A 26,240-nucleotide genomic window follows, 5' to 3' on the forward strand; every position below is an offset into this window, starting at 1 on the left:
TGCTGCTGCTAATATAGACAAACACAATCTTCAGAGCATCATCCCCATTACAATTAGTCAAGCCTGAAAATCCCGTCTACTTTCCGGACCATGATTTATAATATCTGCTGAATTACACAGAAATTTCACAGATCTGTACGTATGTAACCCCTTAATTGCATGTTTATATAATAATCTAATTAATATAAATCCCCAAAAATTGGAATACAATACAAAAATTGAAAGGCATGTGTAGATACATAAGCTGCTGCAAGCTATGATGGCTGTTTTTTGTTTTTTTAATCTCTGCTCATTCTGGGAACTTTATTAATTTATATATTTTTTCCATTCTTAGTAGCATGCATGAGATTCGTAAGCATGGGAAGTACAAACAACTACAATCATTCTAAATCTTACATTAATTATTAATCATAAATTGGCCTGTAACTATTTGTCAAAGAAGAGCTTATCTTGACGTAGGCACCATACATCCAGAGCTGCTGGATAGATTGCAGCTCTGCTTCTGTAAGACTGTCCATTATATTTTGATCACTAGCAAGTAATTTTTACGTACATAGAATTAGGTATGTGACTCCTTCATTCACTATGAATTCACTATGTACCTCTTACCAACACAGCAATTTTTTACAATTATTTTGATTATGATATATTACCAAAGATTCCCCCACTCATGGTAAGTAAATATGTTCTAAAATGTACAGAATGACTGTACATTTTCTACGAATCTATGTTCCACAAGTTTAGGAAATCCCCCTGTTCAAACTTCACCCGTCTGTGATGACCACAGTGCTTTTATAGCCCAACTTTTCTCTGCTTCACAGTTTTTTTGGTTACTTTGCTTACATTGTGGCAGCTTCAGGCTTTACATATGAACAGATTATTGATTTTTTTTAAATATCAGTGTAATAACAGCCCGGATAATCACCACTCAAGAAACTCACACAGGTTTTGATTTAGAAAAAAAAATATCACTACTCTGTTACAATAATCCTTGACATGGACTACAGAGAAAAATAATTTTGAATGTCGGACATCCAGATATAAGGTCAATAACTAGGGGAAAACTGTCAAAACTCTCAGGTGAAATGTATAGACTGCTTTATCACAGACAGGTTTTGCTTTAGCTGTGTACTAAGTAGCAGTGAAGGGTTTATAGCAGATAGCAAGAAAGAGGAAGTGAGCGTGGTTAAGTGATAAAAGACGATATATTCTCACTGCGCTCCTTACTTCACGAGAGTGAGCGCACCCATTGATGAGGACCAGTGATGAAGTGCTGCACTTGCTGTGTACTGCTAATCTTGTCTGCTGTGCTCTGTGCTCAATCCAGAGTCAAAGGCTCTTCAGTGGGTAAGTGGCTTTAGGGTTGTTTGGTTGTTTTTATTGTTTTGTTTTGTTTTGAGATTATAATTTTTTTTGTCCCATTAAAAATTACCAAAATTTGTGGCTGGCATGATAAGGAGTGTAAAGATGTATGAATGAATATTGGTGTAAATGAATATATTATTCAGAGAGTAAACATTCATGATAATATTAAGGGGTTATAATAATAATAATAACAATAACAATAACAATAACAATAACAATAATAATAATAATAATTATTATTATTATTATTATTATTAAGAGGTTGTTATAATAATATGAATAATAAATTAAAAATAGGTTGTTGTTTTTTTTAAAAAACTTTTTCAATTTCTCTCAGTGTGAGTAAGCTTTTATAATTAAACAAACTAATTATCTGATTCATATCCAGAGCAATACATTCTCACTGGCATGTGCACTCCAATACTACAGGCTTAGATTTTCATGGGGTTTGGATAGGGCATAGGTGTCATAGCCACATAGGAAGGCACACATTACCACAGAGACATAATTCTAGCTGAGAGCCTCATGGTAAGTGCGTCATGGCAAGTACGCCGACACTGACTGAGGAGCCACATCAAAAGTCACTGCAATGTTACATGACACCCGCAGTAGCTCATAAATCCTGTGCAGGAAGAAAAAACTTTTACCACAATATGATGGAATATGTTAAATTGTAAAATGTATTTTGTCTTCTTCTTCTCCTTTTTTTTTTTTTTAAAAATCTAGACACTTTTAATATGAAGATCAGCCACACATCACATAGCATAAATTTGTCTTGGGAGTGGCCAGATAAGCGAAAAAGCAAGCTGTGTTACAGAACCCACGTGCAGTACAGGAGCCACTGTGAGACTTCCTGGAAGGTACTGCACATCTGAGCACACTGGGGAAAATCCTGTAATTTATAACCACAATGACTATTTTAATTTATAACCAAATTGACTAAGTATTTAAAAATACAAATCTTGAAAAATAGATGGTTTGGTTTTTTCATATGATTTATCATATGATTTATTGGTTTGTGTGTATTCATATTCTTTACAGAATTATACTGACATTTCAGGGTTCTCCTTCGAGCTGCCTGCTCCAGATATGAAAAAGAATTATGCTTTCAGACTAAGGATGAGGCTAGGATGTACCCAAAAGAACTGGGGAGAATGGAGTCCCATAAAATACTGGAAGAATGACACAGGTAAAGGAGTATCTACGTTTTGGCAGCCGTGCCTTCTAGTTCTGGACAAATGTGTTCACTAGAATAAATTTGCTATGTTATACAGATTACATTATATGCTATATATATATATATATATATATATATATATATATATATATATATATATATATATATATATATATATGTTTTGACCTTCTTCTTTTTTTACCTCCTCACCCTTTTTATTTTATTCAAGCACCCTGCATGACAGATACCTCCTCATTTACTGTAAAGGATTATCTGTTGATAACGATGCTGCCCCTGGTGGGTTTCATGCTTGTCTATGCAATAACACATGATCGGTGAGTCTCGCTGACTTTTTTCAAAAAAGTTATATAGAACTTCTGAGAGTAGCTCATAAGAACACGACTATGTCTCTCCACAAAGGGTAAGAAGACTTGTCCTTCCTATAATTCCAGATCCAAAGCATACCCAAGAGAGAATTTTAAACATTGAACAGATTCAGGTAAGGTCAGTTAAGCACAGTCAGTCTGGACTAACAACATAACATAACATAATTGTTTAAATTGCTTTTCTCTTTCTCTTGAAAGTGGTGGAGCAACTTTGCACAAACATGTGAAGACTGCAAGGTATCAGAAATAAAGATCTATGACAGGGAGGAGGAGAAGACTGAAATCACTATCATCAAGTGTGATCTTGATGAACAGCCCCTTCACAGTCATCCTACTCACTCAGTTCCTGGAAAGCATGGCTTTGACCTTGCCACAAATAACAGCATGTATTGCATTTACTCTTCTGATACATCTGAGGACAACATTGTTGCACAGTGTCCAGCTACCAGACCAGGCTACATCATTATTTAAATATTGACTTAGCTTATTTAAGCATGGATTAGGGAAAGAAAGAGTGAACAAGTGTGCTGCTATGCTACTGTGCGATTGTCTTAAGTTTGTTTACCTATTAAATACTATATAGATATGTTTTTAAATTTTTACTTAAACCTGCACATTTCATGACTGATCTACCGGGCTGCCATACACTTTTTTTTTTGTCTAAACACTTTTATTCTTTACCAGTGAGCATTTACAGAAACCCAAGCCAGTTCTCTTATGCCCGTGTGCAACATTACAGCTGGACAAAAGAGGGCACTCTTACTATTCTGAAGAGTTTGAGGATGGTTGAGGTGTACCAAAGGCAGTGAGGAACACACTCATCATCACCACATCTCACACTAAAAGGAGGATATAGGTTAATTTGAATGCCGATTTAAAAGATTAATGTAGCTGCCTGCATAATAGATGTGTAGTTTTAGTGTGATGGCATCAAAAAGCCAGGGCAGGAAGGATCTGCTTCTGCAGTGTGCTCCTTATTGCCATGACTGATGAGGAAGGAGAGCAGGAAAATAAACACAAGCAGGACAGGATATTCAAACACTCATTAAGAGACACATATAAAGTTAATGACTCTGGTTTGTGTTTAAGTCTTCACAGATTGATCAGTGTTTACGTCGCATGTTGTCGGTTTAATATTTCTCTTCCATGCACACAGAGCAGACACGGTGCAGGCAAGACCTATTTTAATGTCTGTTTTCACTATTTTTGTCTTTAATTATGAGATTTATACATCATAGCATTAACAAATATACCTTTGTTTAAGCAATGTTTGGGGCTTTTAAAACAGCTTATTAGAATTTTCTGAATTCTACACTGCATAGTGACTGATCCCTTCATGGAGTGTACATCTTGCCATACTTGACAGATCAATAAGGAGCTTAACTTTTACAGTGAAACGTTAACTTTATGTTTACATTAGCATTTACTCAGTGTAAATGTGACCACTTTCATTGTCAGGTCTTTTAGGTAGAGCGTGGACCAGAGGGATCATATTACTGACTACAAAGAGCAGCTTTGTGAAGACATCTGCACAACAGAGGAGATCTTTCTGATACTTTATATTGTAATACTTTATATTATATTGATAATTATTGCAACACATTTTGGTTAAAATTGTAAAAGGCAATGTACAAATGGTCTATGAGAACCCCATAACAGATCATGTAGCATAAAAGGTGTTGTGAGTGCAGAGTTCCATAGAAGGAAAGAGTGTGTTTTAGCAGCAATCTACACAAATCGTGCTTAGTGCATCTACATACAGGCTGTCCTTCATAATCTTGTAATGCAGCTCGTTTAACCACAATGTCTAATATGTTCTCATATATTTATCATAGCTTGAGTATTGTTTATGCTGACAAACTTGTGACTAACTCTAATTGAGCTTTTGAACTCCTCAAAACTACAGCGCTTCCAGAGAAAAAAAAATCTTTTTTTAAAATCAGTGTTTCATCTTTTTCTTCGAACCAACTGCTCCATGGTGTAAACTCTCTTTGATGCACAAACCTACAGCCTCGGGGTGGATGTGATTGAGCCGAGCTGAGCTGGAGAGGCTGTGCAGTGTTCCACTATAAGCACCTGAGCACTAACCAAGGGGGGCATGCAAACTGTGACCACAAAATTCTTGTGAAAACAAAGAAATTATCTTGCAGTTAGGGAATTGCGCAGTGAACAAAGCAGCTGTGCACAAATGAGGGCGAGAAGAAAAAAGGGTTATTTAGGATAGCCATGAATAATCAGAACTGTTGTCTGGCTCTTACATCTTGTCTTGCCGGTTTTATGTTTCAGCCTCTTCTAGCACTCAAACAGGAGATAAAATAAATATGTAGGCCTAGTTCTGACATTCAGGATATATGAGAAATGAAAACGTTCATCACGTAACTGATTAACGTCTTTTGTATTGAATAGATTCCTTAAAATATTGTTTCTACCGCTGGCTGAAATATTCATGCACAAAGCAGTTTGCATGAGATCAGCAAATATTTTACTTAATTACTAAATTAAGTATAGCAAATATGGCTTAGAGTCATGTTTCCTTAGTTACACAATTTTACACACACACACACACACACACACACACACACACATATATATATATATATATATATATATATATATATATATATATATATATATATATATATATATATATATAATTACACATTGTATATTAGTGCCTGGAAAATGGGGAAAAATCACAGTCCCTGGTGTATTTTTAGTATGTGTGTGTGTTTGAGAGTGTGTATGTGAGTGAGAAAGAAAGTGTCTACTATCATGTAATGTGCAAAATCCAGCAGTTTTATATGCACACACACACACACACACACACACACACTCACACACATACAGCAGATCAAACTCCTTGGAATGGCATGTTTTATTTATTGTAATGTTTTAGTGGGGGGAAGATTCATTATCATAAAGGCCCGGAGACATTCCACACAAAGAGCAAGCCGACTCACACTCTTTACCAGCCACCTAAAGAACATGCAGGTGGAGCAGTGACTTGAGCTGTGCCATGATCGAAGACTAACTGTGGCAACATGACAGAAGTTGACAATGTCAAAGAGCCATTGTATCTTGCAGATAAACTGTCCCTGAAGCAGACACTTACAGGAGATGTAAAACAGCACAATCTCTTTTCCACCAGCATTGTTTTTACTTCCATCAACTTGTTTTTTAATATGCTAGGTCGAGTCTGTCAGAGGCCCCAGGCAGCAAATGGTGGATGACAAAAGCTACTGTTGGCAAACCCACTGGAGGCTGACCAGATTGTACCCATGCTAGACTCCTTTACAGCATTTTAGTTCAAACAAATGAGGAAATCCGTCCTTGTTTGACATCAAGCCTGCTCTTGGGTGTGGGTGTGAAGTTGTGTAAGTGTGCAAGTGCTCTGAAAAAAAGATGGGGGTTTGTTGCATAAATACAAACTCTGCAGAGGCCTTCTTTTCTATTCAATTATTTAAATAAAAAGAGGCACCGCTATCAACCACTTCCTCTGAAACTCACTGCTCAGGAACGAATATATAACATTTATACAGTCACTTCCCTAAACAGAGAAAATAGAAAAAAAATTGAAACCAGAATCGCAGCTCTTTCCATTCTCACTGCATAGCCCTGCTGAAAATCCTGCAGTCCACACTGAGTGAACAGAAACACTCACAAAAGCTTTCTTGCTAAATGTATTCCTGGCTGTTGTATTAAAATATTTTTCTCCATACTCATCTCTTGTCTCCCATCTCCAGAGGAGGCAGCAGCAAGAACCTCCTTCATCCTGCCACTATTTAATTTTTTTAAGCCCAAAAAAGAGAAAACTTACACCCATCCTACAGGCATGTCTAAACTCTTCGCACTTTGGCACTTGATTGCATAAAAAGGTGTCACTGCCAAGCACCGTGGTAATGCCTTTAATTATGTTGAAGTCAAATAAATAAATTATTTGCTTTTCACCAGGTGAGGGTGACAGGTTTGCCAACAACTTGACAAATGGAAGAATCATTTGCAAATGCAACGTGTGAACATAAAGTACAGCGGCAGAAAGAGAGCAGACAGGGTGAGAGCTTGACAGCTGGAGTTTTATCCCCTCCTGTGTTAATAGTCTCACCTCTCGGTGCAGAATAATGCTCTATTTGAGGAGTATGGGGTTCAAGTTGCTCCATGCCTGATTATGCTGTGGCTGATCCGGTATTCATTTGCCGTTATTGCTTGTGACCCCACCTGCTCGTTGGGCCTGTCACAATTATGTTTGCTACTCCATTTTAAGCAGCTCTCAGACTCTCCTGCATGGTCATGGAAGCAGACACCAGACAGACAAATTACAAGAAGTCAAAACTTTCAAAGGATTGCACAGGTTATTATCAGCTTAGCACATTGATCTATAGTCTGTCTGCAGCAGGGGTCATCAATTCCAGTCCTGAAGGGCTGGAGTGCAGCACAGTTTGATGATTTCCTAGCTTGATAACATCTGATTTAACTCACCAGTTAATTATCAGGCTTAGTAGGTGTGTTAGGGCAGCCAAATTATGCTGGACTCTGGCTCTCCAGGTCTGGAATTGATGACCTCTGGTATATAGCTTTAAAGCAAAAGACATGGAGATCGCTGCTTTGGCTTGGGCATTGAAAACAAAAGAAGGTTTGGTATATGTGAGATCGTTGGTGATTATTAGTTTTTGCCACTAGCATATATGAGATGTAGTTCTCTCAGTGGAGGAGAGGAAGCTGCAGGGCAGTAGTGGGAGAGCTAGCTGAGGGTGGATATTATATCCACTGATATCCAAAGGTCAGTCTCACGCTGCACTCTGTTCATACATAGAAGGCATGTAGAATATTTATTTTTCCTATTTTTCAGGTCATATTACAATATTTAATAGAAATATTAGTAAAGCATTATTAGTAAAGGATTTGTCAGCAATATAGAAATAATAGTAAAGGAATTGTTATAATACAATAAGCACACAATAATTAGCTGAAATTCCTACAGATACTCATTCAGGATGTTAAGAACTCTTAATTATCCAAAGAACTCTTAAGGAACCTTTGAGTAACCAAAAAGTGTAAATTGATCTCTCAATAAAGACAGATCAATTTACACTTTTCGGTTCTTCAAAGGTTCCTCAAGGACATTGCTTAGTGAGAGGCCATTTATGCATTCATTCAAAAAATCAGACCAAAATTAATATACTGGCCTTGTGCAGAGAATTTCCATCTGCTTCATAGGTGCTCTATTGTAGCAGTACAGTCTTGTACTTTATTATGTATTCGCATTAACAAACTAACCTTGCTCATACATAAGGTTTTACTCCATTAATTATGAATGTTGAAAACAATTTCTGAAATGTGTTCATTAAAGGAAACACCTTTTTTTAAAAAATAATAAGAAGAAAGAAAGAAAGAAAAAGAAAAAAGGTTATGAATATTTCCAAAACGCAAATCCTGAGACAGATTTCTTTCTTGACATCTCAAACATGTGAGAGGCATCACATCAGCCTTGACTTGCAGACATCCCAAAGATGCACTCACACACACAGACAGACACACACACACCATTGTCTGCGGCGGGCGATGCCTCTCTCTCTTGGTTGTGCTGGAACACTCCTGCTCACTCTGGAAGTGATGTTTGTGTGGCTGACACGTATGATCCTTTAATCTCAGGTTTAGCTTGTTGAGCATCAAATTGAAATATCCTGAACAGATGTAAAAACACATGTGAGCCTTGGCGCGCAAGCTGCGCCAAGCTTTGTTTCATCTGCTGATGATTGGGAGCCTTAAGGAGATCTTTTTAAAATTTCATCACTATTCAAAAGGATAATTAATACGTACCCCCAGGCTTTGATTATGCTCCACACAGTGTGTTCGGCTGGTGTGGAGATAATGAGATGCTCATCAGGCGCTGCCGGTGCTCCCCAACAAACACACTCATGGTTTGCATAAAAATACTTAAGATTCTGATGAGGTAGCGTTGTGAGATGCGCACAGTCCCACTCTAATTTGGATCACAATGAAGCCGACTCAGTCTGCTGATGTGTTACATGTGCTGGGGTGCTGCCTTTACATGGAGACACCTGTCAGACTGCAATAACGCATTCCTCTTCCTGGTAGCACGCATCCCCGCTACCTTTCACCCTTTCCTTCATGGAGACGATGGAGGTGGGACTGGAAGGGTGCTGAGACGATGAGGCCAGGGTGGACACTATGGAAGTTTCAGACTGACAGGTGTCAGGGGAGATGCTAATGAGCACTGTCAGTTGGAATGATGCTGAGCAGCCATTTTACATTCCATTTTTTTTCCTAGGAAAAAAAAAAACATCTCACCCCTGACCCTGGTGTTCCCTAAACAGCTGAGTTAAGGGCTATTATCGGGCCATTCGGTGTGACAGCTGCTGCACTCTGACTTGGTCCAACAGCTATAAAGTGGGACATCCTAGCATTGTAGACGATCTTAGGGGAATCGCAGCGCTACATGGTCTTCTCCCTGGGGAATGCTATAGAGCACGTGCAGGAGGTAATGACTCCATCTTCCTCAAGTCATTTCTGTACACAGATAAGAAACATGGCTCGACTAGATTAAAGGATGGCTGACTGTTTCCCTGAGTCACACCCACAGATGCCCATGTCACTCCTTAATGACACAGTAGGGAACAAATGGATGAGGAAAGAAAAGATTCACATGTATCCAAGATGCCAAAGACTTGGATCTAATTGTATCTTACATTGTGAGTGGTGGAGGAGTATAATAACATTTCGTGGCATTATAATATTTCTCGTTCATTCCTAACCTAGATAGAATCTTATAATACCAAGGTCATAATTTCATATTATATACTATTTTCATGAGCCATGTCACGCCTTGTTTAACACAAGACCTGGAATTTAAATATAAGAACAATCTTAAAAAAGAGCTCCTCAATGAGGAGTTTTCTCCTTGTACAGAGAAGTCATTCAGCATTAAATAAAAAGGTAAAATATGCTGCATAAGAGAGCATGGTTAGAATGATGTACAATGCTTTTTTGTGGAAATCTCTGCATGGTTAAAAAAAAAAAACTCTCAACATGGTGCCCAAACATACAATAAGTACTCCTGTTTGGGTAAAAGATGGGCTAATTAATTCCTGTGGGTTAAAGAATGCACATAATAGTCAATCACCAGAGACTACAGTGAAAGCCTACTACATACACACATGCACATATTGCCCCCTGCTGTGAGCTCTTTTTGCTCATGCTGCAGATACAGGATAAAGGGGCTGGGTATATGCTCAGGTAGTCATGCAGTGCTCAGCCCTACATGAAGAAGAGGCTGGCACAAACATTATCTACTCAACATATTCAGTTCCTGGGCCATATGATGTAAAGTCTTAAAAAGGACCTCTATTGGTTGTGTATTTCTGTGAGGGATCCTGAATGGAGGACATGTAGTGCAGTGCTAAAACATGTACATATTCATGCTAAAGAGAGCTTGGAGAAGGTAAATGCTAATGAAGCCAGTGACTGAGCAACAGAAGGCCGGTCCCAGTGAGACTTGCAAGCCTCTAATGATGCATACTCATTGATGTATTTATGTCAGAAATATTTACATATTAACCAGTATACACCTTGGGTTCTTTTTGTGTACTTTTTCAGACTATGCCTTTCTCTCAATTTTTAAGCAAGTGTATATTGCAGCTACCTATCTAAGGCCAACCAAAGTGGAATTGGCGCAAAAGACTGTAGTCAAGCATTAGAGCTGACATTCACAGAACGTACAATAGATTCATTGATGTTCAAGCTCATATTTGCTAGGGGCCCCCATGGCACTGTAATGCTTTCCCTTGTTATTCTGCTGTGCTGAGCATAGAAGAAAGCCACAGCATCATCTGTACGGCTGCTGCTCTCCCAAGATGCTTCTCTATTATGCCTCTTGCAGGAGGCATCTGCGGCAGTAATCGTTTTGAACTTCACAAGGGCTTTTACACGAAAATAATTCGATCCTAGCCATCTGCCCCTGTGTGATGGATACATGTGTAGAGACATGCATTTCTGACAACATCATGTCCTCTCTTCTCCAGACAGATAATAGTGTGTCAGTGTCACTGACTAGAAGTGCTACATGTTAGTCCTTGGCTAAAGTGACATTTCAGAGGGTCTGGGGACCTGTAAGCAGTGGCAGCATGCATTCAAGGGCCCTTCAGTTCAACTCAGTGCTTAACATCGGGCCAATATTAGCTATGTATAGATGAAATAGGCATAGCACAGTTTGGGGCTCAAATGGGCCTCTATTACAGAAAGCATAAAACAGTCCCCTGGTTGTTGCCTGAAGGAGAAACAATCTAGCAGTCATTCACTAGGATTTGACTTGAGGCACATTGCTGATATCTGGGCAATCTACATATTATATACAGATTCAGCAATTTTACTCTCTTTGTATGTGCTGTGTAAGCCCATGTTTCACGTGAAATTATTTTCAAACATTGTGTAACTAAATTTTTCACTAAAGTTTACTCAGTCTGAAACATTTCAAGAAGAGCCTCTCAGTTTGGGCTAAATTGACATTTCCACTGGTTCAGGTTTAGATCTCTAAACCTTCTCTCTCTCTCTGCACTCCTCTCAGGCTGAGTGACAAAGACTGTGCAGAGCCTCTGAGCTGTGGGCCAGATCGGCCCTAATCCTGCTATCCTGCTCTCTCAAGTCAATGAGTGTCAATCAGGCCTTGGCTAGCGCTCACATTGGCAACAAGTTCCACATCCTTAGAAAACAATTATGATTGGGCTGTTGTGAAAATTGATTCCCGGGTTGACGAGCCTGACGTGCAGATTCTTCTCGGGCTGGTGGGGTCCTGCCATGGGAAGCAATTACTGCTGAATGCCAGCTGACAGCCTCATTCCAGAGTGAGTCAGGCCTGGCTTGATCCTCAGGCACTCTCTAGGCAAATTGTATCCTCACACTCATCTCAAACCTCTTACCAACTGTTGGCTTCTATCAGGAAAATAGATTGTTCCCTTTGTTCCCGCAGCATGTTGGAGTATGGGATGGACATGTCGTTTCAACAGTAAGGAGCTTCTTTAATTTTAATGGCCCGAATATATGCTGTGGCTGAGGGCTGCTGCAATGGGTCAGAGTTGAGGCTCTGGAGCTCCAGATTTTGGACTCAAAGAAGGCTGGTAGATGAGATCACCATGAACTTGACAGGCATCCTGTCTCTAAAGAGCAAAGAACAAAATCCAACTCCTAAATCTTCACAAACGTTATTGTGCCTTTGGTTTGTCTGAGATGAATGACTGTAGATGATAAACCCCAGAAAGAGTAGTCCCCACATATCGAGGAATAGAAGATAGGCTGAGTTTCAGCAAGATGTAACATGTTTCACTAATTTAAAATAAGATTTGGCAGCAGAAATAAACACAACTTCTACATTTATGTTTACACTCTAATGTTTACCTGATTTAAAACATGTGAACATACTCTAAAATGCCTGGAGGACCACAGTCAGAATTAAAACTCTGTTAGAAATGAAAGATTTCTGCTGTGTCCGGAAATATGCTTGAAATGCTTCCTCAAAGGTTCTAAGCATTTTAGATTATATTTGGTTATATTAGGAAACCTTTAAGAGTCCCCACAGGGACAAACCGAAGAACACTTTAAGGTCCTTGCCTGAGCAATTTAGAGTTTAGAGAATTGAAGAATGTTTACGATTTTTCTGTTAGTATCTATATTATATTAGTATTAGGTTGTCTGAATCAAGCTAATCTCACTTGAATATGGATACATATACTGAATATACTAATTTACTTTTCAAGCTTGGTACATGTCATTTGTCAAACTTGAGTTCCTGAAGTAATTTTTCTTAAAATAGATTGAATACTACACAAATAACTTTATAGAATGTATATATGTAAGCAACTACAGATACAAATGTTTGTAGATATTTATGTGTAATCAGTTGTGCCTCATTTAATGCATTGTGAGTGTGTATTAAAACAACATTTTAAGGCATAATTAAACTATGCAAGGAAGGAAATAAGATCAATCACACTGTAACTAATAAAGGAAGGAAATTTTGCCTGGATTCCATGAAAGACAGAATCTCAACCAGAGTCAAACTCTTATCTGTCAGTTTCCTTATTAATTTAATAAACACATCAAGGCACAGCTCAGTGAACCCTTTAATCACTCTAATTCATGCATAGATACACTCTGTGGCTCCCCTTAGGTTTTTTTCAAGAAGGCTATTCTGAATGCTGGAGAGTACATAAATTAAAATATATACCGTCGTTAACTAATTATCATGCAAATAAAGCAGCACCAAATCACCGTTCATCTCTGCCAAAGCTTCAGCTCAATTCCCCAGCGTGTTTAAAGCTGTCCGTGGTGCAATTAGAGACGGAGAGAAAGAGAGCGAAGCAGCTCCGCACAAAGAGGCAGAAACGGCTGTCACTTATTCACTGTCAAATTAATTCAGTATTTTCTCCCCCTCTTGCCATCCCAGCGCCCTTGTGCGCCATGTCACCTGTCTCTCTCTCCACGGCGTTGATAATAGGTCAGAGAAAAAAGCGAACACGAAAAACAGCGACAGTGAAGAAACGACATAATGTCGTTTCATCATTACCTGACCTGTTGCTCTGTAATATGCCACTGCAAATCCTGCAAATTCACACGAGATCTTGTAACAAACTCAAACTCAGCAGACAATCTGGTGTTTTTAATGGACTTGGCATGGGAAGCATTGTTCTTGGGTAGGCAAGAATTTCTACAAATTAGGACAAATGTAGACGATTGGCAAAGAAATAATTGATTTTACTTCATTAGAGACTAGCTAAATGTGGATTTGTATCAAAAGCAAAATTTTAATCAATCATTTTGAATGAATCAATTTGTTGCCAATGTTTCCACTTCTGAAAATTGCCATTACATTGTTTATGCTGAAATTATTAATTCAGACAATTTGAACAATATAAATGCCTACAACTTCCATTCTGCATATCTGAATCGCTGGTTTCGCTGCTAAAGCACACCATTATACCTCAAGGATTTTGAATCTCTGTGTCACATTTAAGATCTAGACTGCCTTGTTAACAGAGGTTCAAGTTGATATAGGTCAAGGGTTGAATGATAGCGTTTTTAAAAGCTTTCAATATCAGTTTGACAGCTCTACCCAGGACAAATATAGCACAAACGATTTTGATCCAGCCTGGACATTGATGGGCTCCTGACTGATGTCACATGTATTAATATGTACTTTCATTTCTCAAAAACTATACTATCACAAGGTTTTATAGCACATGTGAATATATGCATATAGGGGCACATAGGGGTTCTAACTTTACAGAAATGTTCTCTTGGCCACCATGTTTCAGACACAGCCACCTTCTCTGCTTAGCATAAGAAAATGCAATCATCTCAGAATCAGTGCATATTGTGAATGTATAATGGCAAAGAGGGGAAACACTGTTTACTACTTTACATTTGATTTGTGCCATCATTCCAGCATGTTGTTGTGCTGCCCTTCATATTAAAAATTCAGATGCCATAGCAGAGAATGTAAATGCATATAATTGAGGGCATTTCAAATATAATTTAGATACCACAACTGCGTAATCACATAACATATTTAGACCTACCTTAGTAAGGTGAACGGCCACCATGAGCTACCAGAACAGCTTCAGTCCCTGGAACTGTAATGGAGGGAAGAACACTGTTTTTCCAAAAGATGTTCCCTCAGTTGGTGCATTGATGATGGTGGTGGAAAGCACTGACTAACAAGTTGGTCCAAGATCTCCCATAGGTGTTCAGTTAGGTTGAGATCCGATGAATCTGGTGAGACCTGTATAGCATATGATTTACATTGTTTTCATACTCATTAAAACTTTCAGTCTGTGTTAATGAAATGACAGTAGTTGTAGACCAATTTTACTTTCATTTTTAAATTTCATTATTGAATTTTAATTTTCATTTTGAGCCAAAAATTGCATATATATCTAGGCAATTAAAATTATAGGGAAATATAAGGATACATCACCACTTTACACATAACATTACATTTTCATTTGGATTTTGTCTTCCACATATTTACATTTAGCCAAATATTATTTGAGGCAAGTGATGATTGCTATAAACTTTAATTACTGTGTAGCTGTACATTTACCTCATAGCTTTAGTGCAGCAGAAGCAAAAGATGAACACCACACATGTCTTGGCCTCATTAACAGCAATTTAAATATAATTAAAAGCTGTAACAAAAAAAATTTGGGGGGGGGGGGAATCACCTTTTAAAAGTGTGCCAATCTCTACCAACTGCCTGACAGCCAGACATTTTTCCTACATGTATGTGACAGGGACATAGCATTATCCCTCCTGTCAAAACAGTTTACCTTGGCAGGTAGGTAAGAGTAGATAATATGACTTCCTCCACTGGGTGGATGACAGATGTGACGTTTGTATGGTGACAGTGATGGGTTGTTCTAAAATAGGAATATCTGCTGTATAAACCAATGATGGTGTTAATAGCCAAGGTAGACCTATAGATGGTCTGTGGCTTTCGGCTACTTTCTCCTGACAGCTCTTCAGCACTATGACCATAGGTTAGTTGGAGATAAAATACCAGGTATCATATTAACAAACTAGTTGGGTTTAGTAGTCCTGCATATAGTTGTTCTCATATTCAAGTTTGGAAACTAACATTAAGATATAGGCATAAGAAAACAAGGTCAGTTTAAGGCAGTACACATTCAGCTATTAAGGACAATTAAGAGAGCTCATCATGCCCTCTGGCAGTTAGTCTAGTATGTACAATAATAGGTTATCCAACTGAAGGCTAATGTAATACAATATGACAAAATAAGCTACTACTAACCGAGTTACAGGTCTCTCTCTCAGTCCTTAAAGCTATAAAGCTGAGAAAAGCATGTCCATGAACTTACAGGCTGAGATAAGGACCTAATTGCAAAAGTTTAATCACATTTCGATTCATGCTTTATAAATTCGAAGCACATGGTGCTTGTTCTCTGCACTGAAATCTAATTCAAAGAAGCGCTATAATCTAATGGTGCTCTTTTGTTTATCACAGTAAATAGGTAAAAACAAAACAAGTAAGCAAAATATGCCTTATTATCACCACTCTTATTATCATAATGACCTTATTTGCCTACAGATTGTCCCTATTAGCCTGGTTTATCGCATTGGGTCCAGTGCATAATGAATGGCCAGGGTCCTATATCACACAGGGGACTCTGACATGCCTTTTATTACTTTTACACTAAACGGAACAAATGATGGGGTTCCAGTTTGGTGATTACTTACTGTATCCTTGATGTGGCAGTGAAAAGTGCACCCTCTTTTAATATTTGATTATTGTTTTTCAGTCCAATTTTATCCAATTCATCATTTTGTCTTCTAATTTACAAGGCTTGTGACACATTTTGTGATCTAAGTTTTTGTATAAGTGGGCTCAATAATGCAATAAAATCTTTTGATGTCTAATTGTTTTGGACAAAAAAAAAAAAAAAAAAGAAAGGAAAGAAGAGAAAAGAAAAAACCTTTTGCTCCAGTTTTGTCTGTTTCCAAGTCTTTATACTAAAAATTCAGATGTTCTAACAGCACTAAATGTCGTGCTAGTAGTAGAGTTTATGCCTGAACTGGTTATAGGTGTAGTGTTTATGCTTTATGAGAGCCCTGTTAAAGTGCATACAAGAAATGTAATTATGACTGTATACATAAAATGTTTCTATTTATGCCTACATGCAATTCATACATTAAATCATGTTTGGCTTAATAGAAAATAAAGCAAGGTGTTGTTGGTTACACAAATACATAGAAAAGCGGCAATGCTGCAGGGTTATGCATATTATTAACAATGCAGATGTCATGGGTATTTTTCTACAAACACTGCACTGTGCGTGCATTTTTATGACACATCAAGCTTGTTAAAATGGTTCGGAAACAATTGGTAGTGAATAGTAAGCTAAAACAAAATAACTGCAAACAGCATCTGCCTATAGCCAAGCAACAAACCAAAGAAGAGTCAGAAAATGTCTGACGGCTGGTTGGCTGGATTTGTTTCTCGCCTTGTTTCTCTGACAACTATACAGAAAAAATCAAAAGGGAATATTCATTATGATTCATTATCTGCTCCACCAAATTGCATCAAGCTTATAAAATATTTCTTTCACTTGTTCAAAGCCTTGTTAGAGCTTAAATTCAATTACTGTTCACTGTAACACACTGTCAAGTCTCTTTAGCAAATCATTAGTCAGGTTTATTCCTGGGCAGAGTGCAGCTGCTTGACCAGCTTAATCGTTGCGAAACAGCTAAAGGTCTGCTAATGAAGCAGGAATATGATGGGCCAGTAGTTGGCTCAGGCCTGAGATTTCCAAAACTTTCACAAGATCAAAGTGATGCAGGGCAGACCATTTTGAAAACTGTCAGCTTTAAATTAAACCCACTGGAGACCTTACTTTAAATCTGAGGCTGTATGAGAGCCTCAGTGGGGAAATGAGTGGGGGAGAGAATAGTCTCCAACCCTAGTGCATTAAAATGGTACAATATTATAATATAAATGCTAAAAATATTAGAAAATAAAAAATATTGGAGAACCAGAGAGACTGATGAGGTGAGTTAAAATGCAATCATCTCATCAGTGGCATAAGAAAAACCAAGCAAACTCATGGCTGTGAAAGGTTGAGTGAAAGACCTCCTATACAGCCTAACATGCACAACTTTCAACACACTGGACTTTTCTATTACCATAACATTTGTGATATTAAAATAATATAAAGTAATATCAGCCCACAACTGAAATGAACATAATTTAAGACACTGATAAAAACAGAGTACGTATTCCCTCTTTATGCTCAAGCCAAATTCAAAACAAAATTGCAAAATTAGTTTAATTTTAAATATTTTTTAAAGGAGGGCCATGACAAGAATCAGAGAGTAGATTCTTAAACACACTTCCTTTTCTCCAAAACATGCAAACGAGCAGCATGGTTGCACAAATCACAGTAACAAATACACTAAAATTAAATCAAAAACAATACGGGTTTACAATATTCTAATCTAATCTCAAGTGCTGTACAATTGCATAAATGTATTATAAATGCCCCAGTCTTTTTTTTTTTTTTTTTTAAGCAATTTAGCTTATGTTAGCTGGATTAAGCTGTCAATCATCAAGAGAGTCATGCTAATGGCTGTCAGTGGCTTTTTGTTTTGGAAAAAAAAGTTTTAAAGAAAAAAAAGAGCTGTACTTTGTCTTTGACTATTTTGAAATTAACAAACAAACACGATTACGATTTGCAGCATTTTTTAAAAGAAAATGTAGGTAATGGCATCAGATTTACTGGACTAATAAAAGACCAACACACAATCACGATACTGATACATATGAAATTGTCATCCTACAGAGGCTGGAATTTGGACTGATGCTACTACAAATGATGCTTTAACTTCCTGCATTTTAACCTTCTTCTGTAATGTAAAAGTAAACATTGTGTAATGTTTGTATTAATCTTTAATAAAGGTTTCTTTCGTTCGTGTTTAACATTGTATTTACTGTCAACCGAATATGTTGGGAATCTACTCGATTCCTGAAGCCTGGATTCGTAGAATCGATTCCTTTTGGGATCGACTCCCAGCTATACTCGTCAGAGAAAAAAAAAGACGAGTGTGTGTGGTAAGAAAGTGGATAAAATGGTTATAATTTTTTTTTACATTTTTTTCCTGATAAGGAATTTATTGGACTCTTTTGGCTAATTTTCCAGCGGCGCAGTCGCCATTTTCCAGGCTGACAAATTAACCTTACCTGACAAATTATTAGCACCTGAGCTAACTAGTTAACTGTTGCCTGAAAATTAGCAGAGGTATATGCAGTGCCAAACCAAAGAAGTAAACCAGAAGTAATAACCAAAGAGAAAGTAGTTTTCTTGCTGGTTATTTTAAACTGTACTTGAGTAATTTCCAAATAAGGTATCTTTTCTTCTTTCAAATATATACTGCGTTTTAGTGTAGGCTTGTTTGTTGCCATAGAAACAACTTACCTCTGCCACATGAACAACGCTGAGGAGAATATTTTGTCTTTTACATAGCATAATTCCAACAAAGACACTAATATTTTCATAAAAATGCAGTATGTATACACTGCACACACATGTATACACACAAATTAGTTCGTGGTGTGTCTGGTACCTATTTTATTTTATTTTATTTTATTTTATTTAGCAGAGGATGGATATCACCTAACACTTAGTGCATTACCTGTTGCACTGCAGTGACCTCTGATGGTTTTGTCATGCAGTGCTTTACAGTTCTGTAGAAGGAAAAAATCTTTTCATTTTCATCTTAAAGCTCACATACTGTGTCATGTAGATTACATTCAGTTTACACAGGTTTATCACCACTGCATTTGAAAATAGCCTAGATATTGTAATAAAAGGTTATGCTTTTGAAATTTTTGTCTGTTTCCTCTTTTTTCCTTATTGAAGTCATGTCTGAAAGAAATCAGAGCTCATTGATAAAGCCTTGCGAGTCAGTGCAGCATGCTCAGAAGAGGTCAGTCCTGCATGCTCAGAAGAGGTCAGTCCTGCGGCAGAAACTGTGACGTTTGGGAAGATGATGGATGATCCCTCAGCAGGTTAGCATGTGTAACTCAGTCACAGTGAGAAAAGCTTTAAGTCAAGTATGCTTTGGATAGAGTAATAAAGAAATAAAATTGGCATAATACCTTACGGAGGATCAGATCTACCAAAAATGAAAATAAATAAAATGGCACAGAGGTGCAGCTTTCAGAGGTTTATCTTTGCTGCTTCACATCTTCCAGGTTCGAGCCTGAGCTAGGGTTACCGTCTGTGTAGATTTGTAGAGTTTCTGTGCATGTTCTCCCCATGCTCCTCCTGTTCTCCAGTAGGTGGACTGGCTATTCAAAATCACCCCAGGTGTAAATGAGTGTGTGAATGTGTGTATGCATGTTGCCCTGTGATGGCCTGGCATCCCATCCAGGGTAAATTCCTGCCTTGTGTTCAGTGTTCCTGGGATAGACTGTGGAACCACCATCACCCTGACCAGGATAAAGTGCTTACTGAAGATGAATGTATTAAGTATTTATTTATTTATTAATTAATTACATAACATCAATGTCTGCCACTGAAAAACAGGTAGAATGGATGAGAAGACATAAATAACAGATTCTGAAGTTCAGTAGGTTCAACATGTTCTGTTTTGCCTAAGGATTGATTCATTGTTTGCTTATTGTTTTTCTGACACCAACACAGCAAATTGGTCTTGAGCCTTTTCAGCTTGTGTGTGTCATTGTGTTTCATCAGCAGGCCTACCCCAGACCCACAATCAGTCGACACCGGTTCAAATAATGCATTTCATTGGGTTATAAAACATCTAGTGAAAGAGCACAATTCCATCCACTCCAAAGGACTCCCAATTCCATCCTCTCCAGAGGACACTGTGTGGCGTGTCAGCGTTTATGCAGCACTGTAACTTTCTGAGGACGCTTGCTGACAGAATGTTATTCAGTATAGAAACTGATAGGCCTAACAGTTGGTGTTGAGTCCTGGGTTAAGTTAATCACAGCTTCATTAGGCTGTTTATTTAATGTTTTTTTTTATTATTATTATTTACTATTGAATGTACACTTGAATGGACACTACACATGACAGGCCTGCAGATTATATATGAAATACATTCAGGGAGAGTTGACATGCTATTGAAAAATTGACTGTTCAGGCAGACATAAACAAACTAACTGTAGCCTTTTCAGCTTGTGTGTCATTGTGTTTCATCAGCACAGGCCTACCCCAGACCCATAATCAGTCAACACCAGTTCAAATAATGCATTTCATTATTCCACCAGCAGCTGTGGTGCTACAAGTAATAAGGCCATGCTAAGTGTGCTAGACTTCTTTAAAGCACTGTTTTGCCTCTTCTCCCCTTCCATTCTCCTTTACATTTTCTCACTTCAGGCAATGTATGCATTTTCTTCAATGTGTAAACACATTTCATTCTCAATTGGTCCCTCGGCGTCACAGTGGAAAGATACTCAGACAGAAAACAGTTGGTTCTGCTAATATGCTAAATCACAGCTGCTGCACAGAGGACTTAAGTGTGTTTAAGGGCAGCTTTTGGAAATGCAAGTGTGAGATTTCAAGAAGCAAACTGAGCTCACAAAAAAAATTGTGGGAATAAATTTTTAAAGGCAATGTTAATGATAACTTTAAGAGTTTGTTACTTTTTATACTTGTGTGAATTATGTACACTCACTGCCCACTTTATTAGGAACACCTGTACACCTGCTCATTCATCTGGTTATCTAATTAGCCAATCACGTGGCAGCAGCACAGTGCATAAAATCATACAGATACAATGTTTATGTCAAACATCAGAATGAAGAAAAAGTGTGCTGTCTGTGACTTTGACTGTGGCATGGTAGTTGGTGCCAGATGGGCTGGTTTGAGTATTTCAGAAACTGCTGATTTCCTGGGAATTTCACACACAACAGAATGGTGCAAAAAACAGAAAACATCCTGTGAGCAGAGGTTCTGCAGGCTGAAACACTTTGTTGATAAGAGAGATCAGAGGAGAATGACCAGACTGGTTTGAGCTGACAGGAAGTCTATAGAAACTCAAAAAGCATCTCAGAGTGCACAGGAAGTCTACAGTAACTCAAAAAGTATATCCGAATGCACAATGCATCAAACCTTGAGGTGGATGAGCTAGAACAGCAGAAGACCACATCAAGTTCTACTCCTGTCAGCCAAGAAAACGAACATGCTGAATCTAATCTTCAACTGTCCAGTTTGGCTGAGCCTGTGCCCATTATAGCCTCAGATTTCTGTTCTTGGCTGACAGGAGTGGAACTCAGTGTGGCCTTTGGTCTGCTGTTTTAGCCCACCATTGTAGTGTTGTAGATGTTTTGTGCATGCTGAGATGCTTTTCTCCTCACCACGGTTATAAAGAGTGAGTATTTGAGTTACTATATCCTTCCTGGCAGCTCAAACCAATTTGGCCATTTTTCTCTGACCTCTCTTATCAACAATGTGTTTCCACCCACAGAACTGTTGCTCACTCAATGTTTTATTTATTTATTTATTTTTGCATGATTCTGTGTAAACTCTAGAGACCGTTGTGTATGAAAATCCCTGGAGATCATCAGTTTCTGAAATACTCAAACCAGCCCATCTGGTACCAACATCCATGCCATAATTAATGTCACAGAGATCACACTGTTTCTTCATTCGGATGTTTGATGTGAACATTATCTTGACCTGAATCTGCATGATGTTTTTGCATTGCACTGGTGCCACATGATTAGATAACTGCATGAATATGCAGGTGTACAGGTGTTCCTAATAAAGTGAATAGTGGGTGTATATTCAATTGTAAAGCTATGTTGAAGCAGTTCTTCAGCATAACTCATGGAAATTCGCCATCATCCACTTGGATAAAGGTCCGCTAAAGTCAAACAGTCACAGTACTGTTTCTACAGCACTCTTCTGTACAGCTTCCAGTGGGATGTTTTATGCACTGTAAAACCTAACAGTGGAAATGACTAAATGAAATCAGTAATCACTACTCAGATGGGTTTAAACGTCATACTTACTTCTCTGAATTAAGTTATCTAACTTAACTCAGTAACTGAACATTGTTTGGAGAACTCAATTTGATTCATTTTTCTATGGAAGCACAAGTCATGTGACTCAAGGTAATGATTTGAAAAATATTAGATTAAACATAGAACAAAACATCTTTCAAATTTCTCCTCAACAAATCATACCAAAAAAAAAAAAAAACTTGTTAGTGCATTCTGTCACTTAACTTCAATTCAGTTAGTTAACATATAGTGACCTATATAGGCCAGAGGTATTCATTTTGACCATTAATGATTAGTTCATGGCTACTAATCAAATAAAATAAAACACATCAAATATATTTGAGCACTCTAGCCTCACCGCTCTGGTGTCCTGGGTTCGAGCTTGGCATCAGGTGGCTGTGTATGTGGAATTTCGCATGTTCTTCCTGTCCTCAGATAAATTGCCTCTAGGATAAAGTGGTTAATGAGAGTAAGCGAGCTGTTTTATTTTTAACATAGCTTTTTTGAATAAAAGAGCCTTTAAAAACACCGACTTAATTAGTTCTTTAAACTTAACTTACTGGATTTAGGTAAGTGTAACAAAGAATAAGTTAACTCAAATCTTTATAAGTTTTTAAACTTAAACCGTGTAGGGCATTCAGTTTCCTTAACTGATTTGAGTTTTGCAGTGTAGATACAATTGGTGACTGATGAAGAGATCATTATAGCACATTTCTGAAACTGACTTTTTATTTAAATGCTTTGCACATTTTTTATTTAAATGCTTTGCTTTTTTTTTTTTTTTTTTTTACAGTGTGAAGAGCTTTTGTGTCAGTGTGCAGTTCACATGTCGGGGAGACTGACAAGAGGCAGGACGGTGAGTCACTCATGACAGCATCACATCAGTGACCTGCACTGCAGCTCTTTAAGTGTGAACTTCACCAGCTGGCTGCCTGCAGCACAGAAGAGATGTGTCATTCTGCTGTGCTTTGTCAAGGTACTGATGGAACCTTTTAAGAGCGAAACTGCGGCCCAGTGAAAACACAAAGCTTGTGGTTGATGTCATTTTACAGCTGTTTGCTCAATTTTGGCCTGCAAGGGCTCAATCCATTTGCCCTCAGATTAAAACTGCTCCTACAGTGAATGCATGGGTTTTCACTGTGGTGCCAGATGCCAAGTGACCTTGCATGAGTGCTGTTTCAAAAGATTTGGCCTCACTCATCACATTGTTAGGTCATAGTAGTGATCTCTCCCCTTGTTGCTATTCGTCTATCAGTTGCCCTCTGACTCATGGCCAATTTTCCCTCTCTGGTATCTCAATAATAAACAGAAAGCTTTCACAGCTGCTTGTGTTTTCCCCTTTGTCATCTTAAGAGAACTCTGTGTTTAACATTCATCTTTCATCAGTAAAAACTAGGGATCTTGTATGTAAGCTTGTGGTTTCAGCCTTCAATCAACCATTTTCTTAATTATTGGAATGTTTAGGTGCCACTGACTACTCTGGTCCAAACGTCTTATTCTTAGATGCTGTTACCTAAATGCTTTTTATGAGTTCCACATTGCCATTGCAGATTATTGTGTATTATCACTTTAAACCTCAAGTAAAGCAGGCACAAAATGGCTTCTCAATGTCAGTAAAGTCAGTAAAGGAGTAAAGGAGTAAAAGAAATTTAGGCCATATGAAGCACTGAGTGACAACGTTTTTTTCCCCCTCAGAAAGACATGCACCACATGTCCACAGTTTAACAAGAGGTTCACACAGAGTTATCGAGTCTTGACAGAGCATGCCAGCAAGTCTTTACCCTTAACAGGTGTTATGTATTCAGCCAGATATTACACTTAATTCTGAGTGTGAGCCCAAAGACTGAAAACTGTCTAATACAGTGTTCAGGACATGGTGCATTCTAAACACATTAATGCCCCAGTCAGGAATTGCAACAAAGACCTTGATATGACATTTGAAAATTGTATCTACATTTACCCTACTCTCTTTAGTTGATCATGGGGCAGCTGTGATGCTCTTTTGGGGCTCTAAAAGTCTGCTTCATCTGCTGTCAGGGGTTTCTTTGTCTTTTTCCTCCTAACATCAACTGATTCTCAATAGAATGTCAAAGAGATGATAAGAGGCAAACTGAAGACTGTCAATATTGACTCGACTAAGGAGCACCACTGAGGTGGAATATGTAGAGCATGCAAGCACACCGCTACAGTTCTGACAAATATCTTTGTACTAAATTAAATGCTACTCCATGGAAGGCTGATTTTATTATTCTTTTAATTATCCTCCTTTCAGCATGTTTCCCCAGGGTTATGGAGAGCCGGTGTTACTACTGTAAGACAGAAGTGTCACATTTTACATGAAATTCAGAAAAGCTTTCAGCAAATACTAATTTAGTTGCAAATGTCTGTTTATTTTTTTCTGCATTTATTTGACCAGTGTTACCTAGAGAGAATTGTTTCCAACTTTGTAACAGATTTTGTGATTACATTGATCTTACATTACAGTGAAACCTTTAGAAGAAGAAAAATTGCATTCTTTTATGATAATCTCTGTACTTTTGTCAGTTTTCTCATTTCTGACAAAAATATAAAGTTTTATAAAAAAAAATATACATTTTATAAAACAGAGAGTTGCAGTTCTAAAAGGCCCTACTGACCTTCACAACCAGTTTTACTTGACATGTACACTATATGGCTAAAACTTTGTGGACACCTGACCATAACACCCACATGTGCTTGCAGAACATCCTATTCCAGATTTAGTCTCCTTTGCTGTTATCATAACCTCCATTCTTCTGGGAAAGGCTTTCCACTAGATTTTGGTACGTGGTTGTGGAGATCTGTGCTTATTCAGCCACAAGAGCATTAGTGAGGTCAGGCACTGATGTCAGGCGGGGAGGCCTGGGGCACAGTCTGCATTTCAGTTCATCCCAAAGGTGTTCAGTGGGGTTGAGGTCAGGGCTCTGTGCAGGCCACTCGAGTTCTTCGCCTTGGTACACTGTGTCTTCAAGGAGCTCGCTTTGTGCACAGGGGCATTGTCATGCTGGAACAGGTTTGGGGCCCTTAGTTCTAGTGGAGGGAAAGTTGTAATACTACAGCATACAAAGTCATCCTATATAATTTTATTATTTTGTGGCAACTTTGTGGCAACAAAGTTGTGGGTGTGATGGTCAGGTGTCCACAAACATTTGGACATACACCGTATGTTTAAATAGGTTTTAAAATAGGAACATGGTGGAATGGTTGTTGGATGGTTTGATCAGGTGAACAGAAAATGATCTCAGAATGCACAACACATCAAACCTTAATGCAGATGGGCTACAACAGCAGAAGAGCACCTCGGGTTCCACTCCTGTCAGCCAAGAGGCTACATGAAAATAGCAGCTGGATACAATTTGCAGGGTGCATTAAACAGAGTGGAACAATTGTGGCATATAATAAATAATAGCAATGATATATTGTAATGACAATATTAATAAATAATATATTTAATAAATAGTAATAAATAGTACTATTTAATAATAATAATAATAATAATAATAATAATATACAAGTATCTAGTGCAGGAACCAGGAATACAATTATTTTTAAAACATTTAGTGCAAGATTGCTTGTTACTGGCAGGTCAGCATTATAGTGATTACCAAATGCTGCCTAGCCAGCCTGGTTAATAACTGAAATTGCCAGTGGAAAGATGGCGTGCAGTTTTTGTTATCAGGGAGCGGAATCGCTTTCCTAATGGTAGTTTTTGGAATAGGTAATTAGCAGGGTGGGA

General features: G+C 38.0%; 1 protein-coding gene and 1 long non-coding RNA gene across 3 annotated transcripts; both read left to right on the plus strand.

Annotated features, from left to right (window-relative positions):
* Nucleotides 1-875: 875 nt before the first annotated feature.
* On the plus strand, nt 876-3,514 carry crlf2 (cytokine receptor like factor 2). The gene is made up of 6 exons (XM_053234419.1): nt 876-1,347; nt 2,092-2,225; nt 2,407-2,554; nt 2,772-2,877; nt 2,995-3,041; nt 3,127-3,514. The coding sequence occupies exons 1-5, from the start codon at nt 1,266-1,268 to the stop codon at nt 3,029-3,031; spliced, it is 507 nt and encodes a 168-aa protein (XP_053090394.1). The 5' UTR covers nt 876-1,265; the 3' UTR covers nt 3,032-3,041; nt 3,127-3,514.
* Nucleotides 3,515-18,456: 14,942 nt separating this feature from the next.
* LOC113526218 (uncharacterized) lies at nt 18,457-23,807 on the plus strand. Of its 2 annotated transcripts, none has more exons than XR_008301840.1 (3): nt 18,457-18,562; nt 19,371-19,519; nt 23,280-23,807. It is a non-coding gene; the product is annotated as an uncharacterized LOC113526218 (long non-coding RNA). The 2 variants fall into 2 exon arrangements; XR_003402741.3 differs by lacking the exon at nt 18,457-18,562 and adding an exon at nt 18,701-18,855.
* The last annotated feature ends 2,433 nt before the right edge of the window (nt 23,808-26,240 follow it).

Source organism: Pangasianodon hypophthalmus, chromosome 5 (genome assembly GCF_027358585.1).
Source record: "Pangasianodon hypophthalmus isolate fPanHyp1 chromosome 5, fPanHyp1.pri, whole genome shotgun sequence".
Lineage (NCBI taxonomy): Eukaryota > Metazoa > Chordata > Actinopteri > Siluriformes > Pangasiidae > Pangasianodon > Pangasianodon hypophthalmus.